Raw genomic sequence first — 16,460 nt, forward strand, 5'->3', positions numbered from 1 at the left:
TATGTTAATATGAGGAAATATCTATGCGTGTGTTTTTTTGCCCTCAAGTATGGGAGAGTGTTTTTAGTGAATGTGTTTTTTATGCAAATTGATATTGTTGGCAAACGCTTGTCGTGCTTCCCTTCCCCTTCCTCTTTCCCTTCTCCCACTCCTTCCCTTTGCCATCATCAAGAAGCTCTTATTGAGTTTTTCTATGAAAAATTGACACCTCATCAATTTTCAATAGAAATCAATGTCCCACAAGCGAAATTCTCGCACGCACTCGACGAGCAAATAAATTCGCTTTACTGCCACAACTCGCATCCTGTTCCCGCTGTGTTCTCTGCTCAGTGTGTGTGTGTGTGTCTGATTGAGCTGCGCTCCTTAAGGATAATAGTGCTGCTATTGACATGTCCGACAGCAGCAGCAGCTAGCAAGCAGCACCCTGGGGAGCTAATCATTGTACATTTGATGGCTTTGATGTTCGCCATTGGCCAAAGGGTTCGCTGACAGTTCAATCCTTTATTAAACAGACCTAACAACACAACGACCGCAGAGCAATGTCAAAAGCTCTAATGATGATGATCATCAGCAAATCATTTGACCAAAAAGCTTTTCCAAAATAAAACAGCTGGTCTGCTGTTCAAACATAGAATAATTTTCCGAGACGATCAATGGATGGAAAGGGGGACAAAAAAGCTTTTCAGTGCTCACTTCACTCTCGCCGAGTTCGCAACGTTATTCTGAAATATTTTTGCAGTAAAATTTACCGAATTGCTAGTTCATGTGTGTGCGCCACACTGTCGAAATTCCAGACAGCAAGAATGCGGCAGGGAATTGCTTTTATTTGGTGCGTTTGGAGTGCATTTCTAGTGCACAGCAGCCTGCAGCAACAAATCAACATTGGTGAGAAAAACGAGAATGAGAACATTTTCACATTCTCGAATTAAATGAAAATGTTGCCACCTGTTTTCACTTAGGTGCCTTTTTTTACGACAATGAAATCGAGCTGGAGAAGGAGTTCACGGATGTCATAAACGCCATTAACGGGCCCGAGGCTGAGCAAACTTTCACATTGAATCCCTTAATAAAACGCCTCAGACCCGAAGACGGCAGCCTTATTCTAATGGGACACGGTGGGAATTTCTTTGCATTTGTTATTGGACAATTTTAACGGAGAAAAAACACTTTTTGCTTTCAGCTTGCGATCTCATAGATAATGGTGTCGCAGCTATTTTTGGACCAAGTTCAAAGGCGGCAAGCGGTAAGTGGCAAGGGGCAACAACTGGGACAGACGCGCATAGCGAAAGCGTGGAGAACTTTGTGTAGAAAGCGTGCACAAAATAAAAATAAAGAAAAGAGGCCAAAAAAGCTTGACGAATAGGGAGCAAAGCAAACTGTTGAATTAATTTGTTTGTAAACAGAGAGAAAGACAGAAGAGAGAAAGAAAAAGAGAAAGGGAGAGAGAGAGATGAATGATTTTATTTTCCTTATAGATATTGTTGCTCTCATCAGCAATAACACCGGCATACCACACATTGAGTTCGACGCAGCTGATGAAGAGCAGCTAGCCGAGAAGCCAAACCACCAGATGACCCTCAATCTTTATCCCTCCCAGCTGATATTATCCAAGGCCTATGCTGACATTGTGCAGAATCTTGGCTGGCGCAAGTTCACAGTTGTCTACGATGCCGAAGATCGTAAGCGTCCTCTGCCTTTTATTACATACATTCATATTATTGACAGCATTCTTCTCTTAGCTAAAGCCTCAGCTCGCTTGCAGGATATTCTGCAGTTGCGTGAGTTGCACAACGATGTGGTAAGAGTGCGCAAGTATACGAAGGACGAAGACTTTCGTGTGATGTGGAAGAGTATCTTGGGCGAGCGTCGCATTGTTCTCGACTGTTCGTCTGATATGCTTGTGGACTTGCTGAATACCTCTTCAGAGTTTAACCTGACACAGCAGTACAATGTGGGTAACAGAAAGCAGTAAATATATTTCGATTTTATAACTTGCCTGATTCCAGAACATCTTTCTCACCAACTTGGAGACGTACAATGATAATCTTCAGGATTTGACAGCGGACAACGAGACATTTGCGGTGAATATAACCGCAACTCGGCTGCTGCTCAACCCTGACCCTCAAGCAGTAAGTGACACTAGTTGACTTTTTAGTGATTTTTTTAATCCATGTTGCACTTAGTATATGCAGCAGTATGGCTATGTGACCCAAGAAGACAACGTTGTTAGTGAGAGTACCGAAACGAGTCGCACTCTAATGCTGGATCTGCTCCACGACAGTCTCCATCTGTTTGCCCAGGCCTGGCGCAACGCAACCTATTTCTATCCGGATCGCATGTCTGTGCCGCGAATGAGTTGCGACTTTGGCCCCACAGGAGGGCGACCCTGGCTGATGGGACGCTATTTGGCGCGTTTAATGAAGGGTGTAAGTAAGGCAGACATCAGTTGGCAGTTGGCAGATGCGGCTGCCTCTGTTCTGATGAGTTGTTCACTAATCGAACGTGCCGCCGTAGACTTCCGGCGTGAATAGCGCAAGCTTTCGCACCAGCAATTTGCAGTTTGACGAGGATGGACAGCGCATTAACTTCAATATTGAGATTTATGACCCCGTCGACAACATTGGCATTGCCATTTGGGACACCAGAGGCCAGATAACACAGCTGAATGTGAAGGACAAGGTGCAAAAGAAGATTGTCTATCGCGTCGCCACTCGTATCGGCCCACCCTATTTCACCGTCAACGACACTGCGGCGGCTCTCAATCTCACCGGCAATGCCATCTACCAGGGCTACGCTGTCGACTTAATCAAAGCCATTTCCGAGGAGGTGGGATTCGAGTATGTTTTTGTTCCCGTCGCAGATCAGCAGTATGGGAAACAGGACAAGATAACCAAGCAGTGGAACGGCATCATTGGCGAGATTGTCAACAATGTGAGAAGTGTTGTATCATACATATATCATAAACAGACACTCATGAACTCTCTCTTAGGATGCCCACATGGGAATTTGTGATTTGACCATTACCCAAGCTCGTCGCACGGCTGTCGACTTCACGGTGCCCTTTATGCAGTTGGGTGTTAGTATTTTAGCGTACAAGAGTCCGCCCAAGGAGAATGAGTGGCAGGCCTATCTGAAACCTTTTGGTGGGGAGGTGTGGATCTGGATTCTCATCTCCGTATTTGCCATGTCCTTTCTTAAAGTTATTATCGCTCGGTAAGTGAAGGAATATAATTGGCTTTTGCCAAAATTATGAAAAACACGCCAAAATCATGAACCCTCCAGAATCATGAAATCATAAAGACCAAAATGGAACACGAATATACTGCTCCACTTCCAATCTTCCAATAGGTTGAAATACTTTTCATTTCTTGTTTTCCAGCATTGCCAAGGCAGAGTGGGAGAACCCCCATCCGTGTAATCGCGATCCGGACGCACTGGAAAATCAGTGGCATCTGCACAACACTTTCTGGTTAACAGTGGCTTCTATCATGACAGCTGGTTGCGATATTCTGCCGCGGAGTCCGCAAGTCCGTCTCTCGGAGGCCACATGGTGGATCTTTGCCATCATTATAGCCAACTCGTACACCGCCAACTTGGCTGCCTTTCTAACCAACTCCAAGATGGAGGGCAGCATCACAAGTCTCAAGGATCTCAGTGCTCAAACGAAAGTCAAGTTTGGCACAATCAACGGCGGCAGCACCTACAATCTGCTGGCCGAGTCCAATGAGACCGTCTATCGCCTGGCTTTCAATCTGATGAACAAGGCCGATCCCTCGCCCTACACCAAGGATAATCTGGAGGGCGTCGACCGCGTGGCCACCAGCTATGGTGACTATATGTTCCTCATGGAGACGACAACGCTGGAGTACCATCGCGAGAAGAACTGCAAACTGCGCTCAGTGGGCGAAAAGTTTGGGGAGAAGCATTATGCGATTGCCGTTCCCTTTGGCGCCGACTATCGCTCCAATCTGAGTGTTGCCATTCTCCGGCTGAGCGAGCGGGGAGAACTCTTTAATATAAAGCAGAGATGGTGGAAGCAGAAAAACAACACCTGCGTCGAAGAGGCGGATCCAAATGCCACGCCCGATATGACCTTTTCGGAGCTGCGCGGCATCTTCTACACTTTGTATATAGGCATTCTGATTGCCTTCATCATTGGCATTATTGAGTTTTTGGTCTACGTGCAGCAAGTGGCACTCGAGGAGCGTGTAAGTTGTGTCTGTACCAAAGCGACGATTGAATCTGTGACTCTTTCTTTTGCAGCTTGATTTCAAGCAGGCCTTCATCAAGGAAATTATATTTGTGCTACGCATTTGGAACAACAAGAAACCTAGCTCAGGATCTACAACCGCCTCCAGTCTGCGCAGCACTCCCGTTCACTCCATCGGGAAGTCCATGGAGCGCACACCGAAGTCGGCGCGTCGCATTGTCCTCGGCCGTTCCTCGGAGGAGATGCGCGAGTTGCCGCTGCCGCCGGCGACGCGTCCCTCGCCCAGTTGCAGTGGCAGTGGAGAAAGGGGCAGCGAACGAGAAGGTGAAGAGGAAGAAGCCCGTGTCTGATGTTGTTGTTAGCTGTTCTGTTACGAGCATTTCAGCTCTTCAGTTATTTGCAATAAAAACTACGCCCATCATTTGGCCCGTAATCAATTTTGAGCTTCTTTAAGCTTGAAATTACTTGGCAGTCGATGCCGCGGGCCAAGCAGGGAGCGAGCATTTCTTTCGATTGGTTGCGTCCGCGTGGCAAGAAGCGAAACAGGAGCCACTCCATGTTGCATAGCTCTGCACAAACTTGCCACTCGCTTCACTGCCCAGCCAGCCAGCCAGCCAGCCAGCAACCCTCTCCTTTCTCTCCCGCTCACTGCACGTAATTTTCGTTTATTGCTGCCTTTTGCCGTTTGCCACAGCAAAGCTGCCTCAGCTTGTCAATTGCGTTATTGGAGCTTATTGACATTTTATATCCACCAGCAACTGACGAAGCTGCCCTCTCTTGTCTCCGGCTCTTGACTGTGGCGTGTCTCTTCGCCATCACGAAAATTATTAAAGCAGCTCCCGGCTAAGGACAAAATGAAGCTGCAACAGAAGCCAGAGAAAGGGGGCTGAAGATGTGTGTACGACGGCGGCTTGCGCCGTGTTGTGTCGCCTTTGGCCTTTGTTGGCTGCTGTAAAATGGACAGCTTTGCACGCCCGTCGCCAATGACAGCAACGACCTCGATATCGCATCGCATCGCAGTCATCGTCGTCATCTCCACGGACAGCCCCATGGCCATCGAAGTTGACAGCGAAGCCAACTGCGTTTGGGGTTCACATTGCATTCCGTGACGAGGACAAGTGTCCTTTGCATTGCTGCGTCTCCTGCTGATGTTTGTGTGTCGTATTTGTGTTGCAGTCTGTGTTCTTTTTAATTATTTTGTTGTGAAGTGACTTCACGCTACGTGTGTCATTTGAGTAGCTTCGCATGGAGTCCAGCGGACTGCAGTTTGAGTTTGAGGTTTGGCCATTGCTTCGCTGCTAAACCGAGCACAGCGCTGTTAAAAGTCTCCACATCTGCCTTTGCCTGAGTGTGGCAAACTCAACACACTTGTTGCCTGCCTCATCCATGCGCACAAGCCGCACAGGGGCAACAAGCGAATCCACCACCGATGGCCAATGGCTGAAGGCTCGGCGACAAAGCGACAACTTCCACACGTTCCACAATCGAACAATTGCAACCCCTAAACAGCTCAGCCATAGGAAGCAGCCAAGGGTGCTCTTATACGCCGAGGCAAAGGGCAGCAATAGCAGAAGCAGAAGTATACTACCAGACTGGATGTCATTTGTTAATGCCACGCACGTAAGCAATTTCCGCACGAAAGCGCATTCTTTGAGCCTTTAATGTACTTTTTGATGTTAACAAATTTTTGAACATTTGTTGTTGCCTGTCACCACCAAGAGAGAGAGAGAGAAAGAGTGAGAAAAAGAGAGCAGGACTACAGCATGGTAGCTGGACGGAAGGACACACGAGCTGAATGCTAAGCGACATCGGTTTAGGTTCATCTGCGGCTTTTCTGATTTGCTGTCGACAGCAGCAAAAAGGGGCAAGGGGTGAAGCGGAGGAGTAGCAATTGGGTGTGAGTGATTAGAGACGCATAAACAAATTAATAAGTGAGCTTCGAGCTCTGAGCTGTGAGCAGAATCTCTCGCTTAACCCACGAAGGGCGGCCACATCGATTAGGGGGGAAAGAGCAATGGGGTTAACTTAAAACGTATAAGTTTCAAAGGCAATCAACACCTTGAAAAGTTATAAATTGAGCAATTTTCCACTTTGGGAAATTTATGAGCTGCAGTCGAGGTGCAAATTGTCTCAGTCTGCAGACTCTACACATGTGTGTGACCAAGTCCAGGACACTCAAGCACAGGTCGTAGTGCTGCATCAGAGGGATGAGACTATCGTTCGTTCTGTGGCCCTGACAAGCAATCACATGGCATACACTGAGAGACACACACACAGGATACGGCTTCAGTGCACAGTTGAGTTGATGGGCCTCGCCTCATTCTTGGGAGCAACTCGTCTGGGCCTTTTGCAATTTATAGAACAAATTGCAATTGAAATTCACATTGGCAAGTCTTGAGCAGAAGAAGCAGCAGAAGAAGGCGGCATAAATATATACGGCTAAAATGGGCAAAGGAAATTACCGGCAACATTTTTAATTAACTGCAAGTGGAGCCAAGCATAGTGATAATGTCCACATATATCGCAGTCCTTACAATTTATAGCACGTTCTTACAGCCTCGACTCGACTGGCAGCAAGTATACGACACGTGTGCAGCGAGTAGGTGAAAAAAGAGAATGGAAAGGTTTCTTGTGTATGCGTTTAGCCTTAGTTGTGTTATTAGCTGATTGCCCCAAGTGGATGTGAGCATGCTTTTTGACGTGCAGCTGCAGCTGGTTGACCCAATGAAACTCATATAACCACAAAAATCGATCGAAAAATATGCCACAAATTTGGACTAATTGTGCATGAAATTTAAGCCTAAAGCGAGTGTTGCTCGCTGCTCGACTTGTTCTCTTTGCTGGGCAGTTAACAAGTTTGTGTTAATTACTCGGCTGCCGCATAAAGCAGCAAATTTGAAAAACGAACCTTTCATGCACACACACAAAAACAACAATTGTTAGCAGGCTGGCTGCCCATCAAGTTCATACTGAGCCTGTAGGCAGTTGGAAATTGCCTTGTCGCTGGCTTAGGCTGATTCGAGTTTGTTTTCTCTGATTGTTTGCTTGTTATTGTTATTGTTGGCTTGTTGCGCTGACACAATGAAGTTGCTGCTGTTGCTGTTGCTTTTGCAGCTGCAGTTGCTAGATCTTTGCTTGCTTGTTTTGGCAATTGCTGGCAAATTGTTGAGGCTCTGCTCATAAATTCATACATTCGCTTACAGTAGTGTTGAGCATGGGCATTACTCAGGCCACTTCCTTTTGTCCCTTGGGTCCCACTCGAGTATTATTTGAAGCTCAGCTCGTTGGCAAACAAATAGTGATGGCTATGCCGCATCCGCATCCGCGTGTGCGATCGCTGCAAAGCACATTTTACATTTTGCAAAAAGAAAAACAATTGCAATTGCAAAAACCCATTGCAATTTTTCTTATGGCACGTTCAGTTGTGGGGCAGCTGCCAAGGGAGGCGATGCGCAGCTAAGACAATGGTTTGAGGGCAAAGAAAACACCCAACACCGAAAACAAATAAACGCAGATAAAGAGCTGCTAGATGGCAGAGCTGTGAGCTGTGAGCTGTAAGCTGTGAACTGGCAACCAAGGCAAAGAGCAAACAACGTTGTTCCTTCTGCTCCTCCTCGGTTCGGTCTCGCATCTACGAGCTGAGCTGACGCCGCCACAAGACGGAAACGGAAACGCGTCACACAATGTCGAAGCGAGCTTGAAACTTGGCCAAAGAGAAGGGGCTGCGAATGCTGATACGATGCGATGCTAGCTGGGATCTGCTCTGGCAGCGTGGAGCTATTAGATATTTATTTCTGCGGATGTTTGTCTGTGTCTCAGTCTCCTTCCCCATTCCCCATTCCCATTACCGTCTTTGTCTCTATCTCCGCCTCTGTGCGAGTGTGTACATATTTGCACATGTTTCGCATTTGTATTCCATGCGTTATTGAGCTGAAAATTGATGCACATTACTTACTCTATTGAATTACACATTAGCTATTGCTCTGGCCCTTGCTGTGTGTTTCTGTGAGTGTGTGTGTGGCTTCCTCCTTCTCCTCCTCCTCTTGCCCCCGTCGTGACCAATAAATAATTTGAAAATAACAAAATAACAAAGTGAAACAAAGACAGGATATGCCATCAATGCGCTGCTGCTGCTCCAATGCCTCCCACTAGCTCTCACCCAATTGCAACTGCAACCATCGCCATTGCCCTGAATTATGCATGTGTATGTGTGAGTGTGTGTGTGTGCCCGCTGCTTCGATACTTCTAACGCTGCTGCCCTGCTGCCCCATAAATTGCCCAACTAAATACAATTTATTTCTCGTCGTCGCTGGTGACCCGTGTGTATTTTATATGTACGTTCCCAGCGTTCCATGCGCGCAGTGTCGTTATTTATGCGCTGCTTTTAGTATTTTTACCACCCACCCCACTCCAACCCCCCCCCATTGCCGTCTGCCACTTAGAAGCCCTAGGAGGACACACGAGTAGGAGCACAAGGACTTGCATCCATACTACATCTTCAATATAATATTTATGTTGTTTTAAATAGTTTGCAAAATGTCAGTGTGTGGCATGTGGTTGCAATTCACGTCTCTCTTCTGGCAGCTGTTAACTGCCAACTGTTAAGCAACAAGCACTAACAGATCTTATTCCGAGCAACCCCTGTGAGAGAATGTTAACCGTTTCGGAAAGTTAACTGTGCTACAATGCAACCCCTACAGTTGAGAAGGGAATTAACAGACTATGGTTATGTTAAGTTACTTGAATGTTATACATAGCGGATATAAAGCAACCCCTACAGTTGAGAAGGAAGTTTGCAGGTCTTTGTTATGTTAAGTTACTTGAATGTTATGCATAGCGGATATAAAGCAACGCCTACAGTGGAGAAGGGAACTAACATACTACTGTTATCTTAAATTACAAGAATAGAGTGGATACAAAGCAACCCCTACAGTTGAGAAGGGAATTAACAGACTACTGTTATATAAAATTAACAGAATGCTGTCAAGCGCGGATAATGTTTATAGTAGTTTTATGGCAAGCTATGCTCCTGCGAGTGAATAACGTTAACAGAGCAAAATACAAAAATATATAACAGAACAGAAACTGTATATCGTACGAATTAATCAAGAAAACTTTTCTATTCCACAGCAGTCAAATTAAATTTCCATATCACCATTCACGACCAACTATACTACTATATATTCCCAATTCATGTGGCCGACAACAGAATGTTGACTGTTCAAAACAAACAACACCTCAATCGGCATTTGAAGTCGCCGTCACGAAACGTATTTGAAATAGAAATGCAAGAAACTCACCATCATGTCCTGAGCACTGTTAACAGTCGTTCCAGATGGCTGTGGATCCGTCGGTGGGTTCGAGTCCGAGCAAGAGGCCGCGAAGTGACGACGGCGCTCAGCGTATATAACAACGAGTGCGCCAACTGAGGGATTTCAGTCTTCGTTTTGCCTCTGAATCGTGCGGTCAGCAACTGAAACTTGGACTGCGAATCCACGCGCTGCGTCGGCCGCGCCGCGATTGGCTGAAATGAGCAAACAAAATTTAAATATTAAAAGGTTAGCCACAACGACGATGACAACTTGCAACTGCAATAATAATAACAACAACAGCAAACGTGAGCTGCAAATATAATTTAAATGCAATAACACGAAATTAGCATTGAAATCGAAACCGACAAATTCCAACCGCGTGCCATAATTGTTTTTTGTTCCACCAAACAACCAAAAATAAAACACACGAATCGGAGCAAAAATCCGCGCGTCCTCGTCGGTTTAAAGCAGCAGCTTTTAAATCGACATCGCAAATTTTCGTGCGCTCGTTTTCGTTCTGTTTCAGTTCCTGTTCCCGCTCCCGCTCCCATTCCCCGTTTTCTCATTTATGTTGCTGCTTCAGTTAGTGTGGTGTGCGTGCGTGTATTGAAGCCGGAGTCGAAATCGGAGCTGGAGCTGTTGTCGGTGTTAAAGTTGTGCCGGAGTGTGCCTGGCTTTTGGCAGTGTGTGCGCCGTATTGTCGTTGCTTTCGACCAAAAATCGGGATACATTTCCGCAGACGTTGTCGCTGCTGGCTAACAAAACGAAAAGGCAGCGCTCTAGCTCGAAGTTGCAGTGATATAATTGAAACAGAAACTTCAACTGCATCTGCATCTGCAGGAACGAGCAACTGTAACTAAAAGTGACAGCAGGCAAGTACTGAGAGGCTTTAACAGGGCGCTTTAGCTGCTCGACTTTTCACGGCAATCAAGCGTACTTCACAATTGGGGGATGCAATTCTCTTCCCTTTGCTTTGGCTTAAGCGCATTTTCTTAGGTCTATCTCTTTGAAATTCGTGCGAAACTTTGCAGCTAGCTCTCTACTGTAAAAACTTTTTGCAACAGCCTGGAAGTATGCAATACAAATTTTGAATCTGCTTCTAGGCCTCGGCAAGGCAACTTTTAACATGTGCGTAATTCCCACTGTGAGCGAGTGTGTGTTGTGTGTGTGTGTGTGTGTGTGTCGCGAGTTGTGTGCGAGAGCTTGTAAATCCGTGGCGCGTTTTCTTTTCATCCTGTGGCGTTTTTCCATGTATAAATTTGCCAGCACAAAATATTTGTATATCAAATATTTTTACAATGCGTATTTCATGTGCGAAACGTTGGAATTTACTATGCAAATGAAGTACTAGACCAGGGACTAGGGCCAGAGAAAAATTGAAATTAAATTTGAAAGCCACTCAGCTGTGTGCCACTCTCTGACTCTGTGTTTCAGTGTCTCTGTCTGCTGTCGCTCTGTCTGGCGTATTTAATTCGGGTTAAGGCCTTTTGCGGCCAGCTTATGAAACAAAAACCGCGCATTGGGCTAACCCCAAAAGCCGCGCCTTGTGGCACATTTTGTTATTGTTATTGTTGTTAGCAATTGTGAGAGCGATCCCTGCAACCGACTCCTGACTTCTCCATCCCACATCCCGCTTCCACATCCCATATTCTATATCCCATAGCCAGCTTACTGTTCACTGTTCTCTGCTGTGTTTTGGCGCACACTTCCGTTGGCTGCTTATGCCTCCGACTGTCTGTCTGTCTGTCCTTACTACGCGTCGGCTGAGCTGTTTCGTCGCTGCCTGCCTGAATCGCTGCCATATGCGCCAGCCGCAAAACTTTTGAATTTTTAAGTGGCAATTCGTGTAGCCGCTTCCTTCTGCACACACACAAACACACACATACACAACCTTGTGAGTGAAAAAAGTGAAAAAATAAAATGAAACAACAGGCACTTGTCTGACTGGCATATAACTTTTTAAAGCCGCTTGCTAACGTTTGCCGCTTGCCGCTTGCCGTTTGCCCTCTCATCCAACGTCATTTTATTTAAATTTTAATTTGGCCAGCGCAGAGTGTACATTATATGAGTATCTTTTATTTGAATTTTATTCTCTGGCTTTGGCTTCGGCTTTAGCTTTGGCTGTTGCCATTTTGCTGCTAATGTTACCTCATGCGCTAATAATGAGATAAAATTGCGACGTGTGCCGCATGCTGCAAACTTGTTTGTGGTTAATTCTTACTTTTTGTTGGCCAGCCAAAAATATCTGTCCCACTTTTCCTCCCTATAATTTTGTATTGTTCGCGCTGCTTTTCATTTGCATTTGGCCAGCTTCAGATTAGGGAAGAGCCGTAAATTGTGTGCTACTTAAAAAGTTGTCAACTGCGCTTTCATTCATTCATTCCATTTCCATTCATTCACTGCGCTCACTCATTTAGTTATTTTTGTATAGGAGGATGTGTGTGAGTGTGAGCCTTGTATATATGTGTGTTTGTGTGTGTGCCTAACTTTATGCAAATTAGTTTGTTTGTTTGCTTGTTGGTCGCGCGTTGCGTTTTTATGCGCCTAATGAATAAAGCATAGCAAAATTATTGTATGGAATTCAATTAGCATGTTTCTCTACAAAGCCGAAGCACAAAACTCCTCTTCGCCCATTTAATTCCTGGCTATTCCTAAGCCGTAAATGTATTTACATATCTATATATATATGTTTGTTTGTGGTGAAGTGAAAAGTTTTTGTTTAGACGCGCACATAAATTAGAGTTCTTTTCAAAGCCTGTTGAAATCCACTAAATAAATTATGCGTGTAATTCGCCACGGCCAACCAAACAATTAGGCAAAAGTTTTTAAGTGTTTGCCAGAGCTGAAAATCGTAATTATGTATTACAAAAAAAAAAACGCATTTAACATAAATCGCGACAGCGTACAAATCACTCAATTTAATATACAATGAGAGATTTATGTGTGGTAAGTCTGGTTTAGAAGTCGTTCATCTGGTGATAACTACAAACTACTCGAAATGTTCATCGCAGTTTGCAATGTCAACGTTTTATCACAATTTCAATTTCAAGTCAGCTGCAAGCGTAAATCGAAATGAAATGTGAATTTCAATGTGAATGTGAATGTGAGTGCAGAATAAAGTGGAAACCAGCTGAAGGAAGTTCAATGCAACTTTCGATTTTGAACTAGTTTATGGCCCATGAGAGGCCCCCATCTCTATCCCCATGCCATATTCCCAGTGATGTCGTTGCAGTTGCAACTGCAGTTTGTAGTCGGTCGATTGGTAGTAAAAGTGCAACTTTGTCTGTTTCATGTTGTTGTTTCAGCTTGCTTGGCAAACGGCTTCGCCAGCTGCTGTAAATTTGCAAACTGCTCTTTCCTTGCTTGTTCTCTCTCTCTCTCTATTGCTCTGTGCTCTCGCTTTAAATGCTAACCTTGGCTCTAGCTGACTATTTATGTCCCTGTGTGAGAGTGTGAGCATTACCACAGTGTGCAACCACAACTAGCACACACCCACACACCACCAGCATATACACACTCACACACACACACACACACATGGCTGCTTTGCTGTGATCTCAGTGCAGCCCTTTTGCCAGGCTGCCATTGTTTTTGGGGCCACGGCAGCTGTTGTAGGCGATGCCCATGTGCCATCTCCCATCTCCCAGTTTTCCCATCTGCCATCGCCCGGGTTTCATCTACAATCTTCTCTATTCACACTCACTGAGAGACTTTCAAGTGTGCAGCCGGCGCTGGACTCGGGCTCTTCTCGCGTTATGCAAAACTAACTTTTTCCATTATTTTCCTGCGTACCGCCGCAGTTGCTGCTGCCGCTGTGCTGCTGCTGCTGCTGCTTGTGGTTTTTATTTATGGTCTATTTTTGTTTTCATTTTTTAGTTAGTTACTCGACTGGCTGCTGCTGCTGCTTCTACTGCTCGCCCCCTGCTCTTGCCCCGTTTTTTAGTCTCTTTGCTGTGTAAACAAAAGCCAACTGCAAAGTTTTGACAACGCTTTTCGGTTATGCACAGCCGATGTACAGGCAGCCACGCCTCCATCGCAGTAGTCGCTGCGCTCTGCTCCGCCCGCCCCTTGGAAATTGGGTCGGCAAAAGCGAAATTTATGTCGCAGCCGCGTGCAAAGTGACAGCGAACAAATTGCCGCGACACAACAAGCCATGTAAAATGTAAAATGTAGAATGTAAAATGCAGCGGCAAAGTTTTTGGCTGGCGCTAATCAAGTGCCGGCAGCAGAGCGTCAGCATCCGCCGTCGAGCACTGCAACTAATTTGCTGTCCTATATATAGCAGCATCCAGTATATATATGCTTGTATTATATACTCGAGGTTGCATATCTGGCAACTGGGGAAATCTGTGTCTAAATGCAGCCGCAATGCTGGGCTGCTGAACAAGTTTTAATGTTTTTTAAAACCGAACTTGAATTATTGATAAAATACTTTGACAGCATGTGGGTGGCACATGATGGTAAACTACTCTTACATCTTGCCCCTTGGGTGCCACTAAACACAGACTACAACTGCAACTAGAACTACAACTACAACTACAACTACAAAATCGTGTGCAAACAAATTTCCAACTCGCATGCTCCAACTTATTTGATGCACTTCAATTCACTGCGAGAACCCAAACGAAAACAGAGAGTGTCTGAGTCTGAGCATCCCATAGAGTCTCTTGGTGTTGTTCCTTCCAACAACGACATTGATAAATGTTATTTTGCTAAACTTTTTTTTTTTTTTTACTTTACTTTGCTTTGCTTTGTGGAACAACAAATAAGCAAAATGGCCAGAAATGCTGATAGTATTCTTCTATAGTCCTTTCGTCGTGTTCCATTTGCTGTTGAGCAAATGAAGATTGGGAATTGCCTGCTTGCCTTCCTGCCTGGCTGTAACTGCTTCTCTTTATTCTCTAATTAAATTCCCCGAAACTGTGAATTATTAAAGAATTAATTAAAAGCTCGCAATGGCAGCAGCAGTAGCAGCAGGAAAGTTCTGCGAGAAAGTGTTAAGCACAAGCGGTTACCAAAATTTGTTGTTTGCCCCAAAAAGTTTGGTTCGCGTCCTGCGACACAAGTCAGAAGTCGCCACAAAAAGTGAAGTTTTCCCTCACTTGCTTCATACCGAAACTTTACAACTTCTGCAGCAAAACGACCTCAGGCTGCTTCCAGTGTCAAGTAACAGCAGCTGTTGCACCATCCACTCTCTCCAGCTCTCAGTCTCAGTCTTCTTTTTTCTCTACTCTGTCATTGAAGCGCATCTGACCAATGCTTTGTAATTTGCCAAGTGACTTCGTTCAAGTCCAGCTCACATTCTTTTCGTCGTCTGTCTGCTCGTTTAATCAATGAACAGTTGGCCAAATGCTAATGATATCGTTCAATGCTAAAAAGCAAGCCAGAGTCTCGCCCACGCTCAGCTCACATAGTTACGTTCGGAATTGTGCCGTGCAATGTGGCGTATGTGTGATATGTGTAATTTAGTGTTTGCCGGCGGAGCATGCGGAGCTAATTATAGCCAAAATGCGCTAATGATATTCAATTTCAACAAGCGAGTTCCCTATTCCGCATTTTGTCAAAATGTCAAGCACGCGGCCAACAAAGGGCTAACAACGAACAACCAAACAGAACAGAATAGAACAGAACAGACAACAACAGACGTCAAACTGTCAAAACGCGCGTCAGCGAGACAAGAGACATTGCCACACACAGCAGGAGGGGCGGAGAAAACTACGGCAATTGAGACTGGAGCGATGAAGGAATAGAAATATAAAGACTGTCACAGGACAGGCAAAGAGACTTTAACTTCAGTGAGTTGCATCATGTGAACAGCTGCAGCTGAGTCGTGAAATGTGAAAAATTATAAAAAAAAAGAAGCATAATGGAAATCAAGGGCGAGGGGGCGGGGCTTGGGTTTGTGACAACGGGCCGAGGAAATCACTCAATTGGACGGCTAACTGACAGCTATACATTATCAAATATTTATGGACAGCCAGCGGTGGTAGCTGAAGGCAGTTGACCGCCGCAATGCGGCCGCTAGACAGTCGAGGATGGGCGTGGCTGGTTGGGGCTCATTGAAAACATTTGGCCCCGATGAGAGAAACATTGACACCAACGCCCCAAATGACATATGCAGTCAACAAATGGGAAAACTCCCGAAAAAAATAAGAAAGCACAGAAAAAATGTTCATAACAAAACATCTGCTTGTAACGACACGAGAGTTTATAAAGACTAGGAGTGGGAGAAAGAGAAAGAAGAAAAAAGAGAGAGAGAGAGAGAGAGAAAGCACACACACATGACTAGCTATAAACAGGAGGCCAGGAGGCGCTGCTGCGTCACACACACACACAGAAAGCGGAGGCTCATTTATAATTCAGCAAAGTAAAACATTGAAATAATGAAATTACACCTAAAGAATTTGACGGCAATGGCGTCGCCTGGAAATATGAGCGCCGAATAAATAAAAATTTAATGAAAACACGTATACGCAACATGGGTTGCCGTCGTCGTTGTTGTCGTTGTCGTTGCCATTGCTATCAGCACATCCCAAATCGCAATTGCCATCGGCGACGCTGTCGCCGTCGCCGCATCGTGCTTTGCATGCGTGAGGCATTTTGACAAAATTTTTGTTAGCCTCGCCATTGAAAACGCAAATAATTGAATTTCTGTCAGCAAAATTAAATTACGCGACGTTTTTCGCAACTGCACTGCACCCGCCTCTTTTATAACGCCCTCTGTCGGCGAGTAGCGGCCTTTGTTTGCGACGCCAAGCGGACCCATAATGCATTTTAAATGTGCATAATTAAAATAAATGCAACAAATGATTTAAATTTATTAAAATGTTTGCAAAAAACCACACACACACACTCTTACACTCACACTCGGACACAGAGACAGACAAAAACCAACAATGGCCAGTAAATAAGGGAGGGAGAGCGGACAGATAAATACA

The 16,460-nt window shown here is 45.2% G+C and overlaps 2 protein-coding genes across 2 annotated transcripts in view; one reads left to right on the top strand and one right to left on the bottom strand.

The window, feature by feature from the left end:
• LOC117565950 (uncharacterized) overlaps positions 1-9,531 on the bottom strand; it is a 48,300-nt gene extending 38,769 nt beyond the window's left edge. The window contains exon 1 of the mRNA XM_034245338.2: positions 9,511-9,531. Coding sequence (XP_034101229.1) covers positions 9,511-9,516 — 6 coding nt within the window. The 5' untranslated portion in view covers positions 9,517-9,531. The remainder of the gene's footprint in view (positions 1-9,510) is intronic.
• On the top strand, positions 699-4,664 carry LOC117565953 (glutamate receptor ionotropic, kainate 2). Its single transcript, XM_034245342.2, has 11 exons — positions 699-885; positions 960-1,115; positions 1,181-1,243; positions 1,476-1,679; positions 1,740-1,951; positions 2,007-2,129; positions 2,184-2,426; positions 2,515-2,931; positions 2,990-3,213; positions 3,380-4,208; positions 4,264-4,664. Exons 1-11 carry the CDS (start codon positions 804-806, stop codon positions 4,558-4,560), a joined length of 2,850 nt encoding a protein of 949 aa, XP_034101233.1. The 5' UTR covers positions 699-803; the 3' UTR covers positions 4,561-4,664.
• Positions 9,532-16,460: the final 6,929 nt, after the last annotated feature.

This window comes from Drosophila albomicans, chromosome 2L (assembly GCF_009650485.2).
Source record: "Drosophila albomicans strain 15112-1751.03 chromosome 2L, ASM965048v2, whole genome shotgun sequence".
Classification (NCBI taxonomy): Eukaryota; Metazoa; Arthropoda; class Insecta; order Diptera; family Drosophilidae; genus Drosophila; species Drosophila albomicans.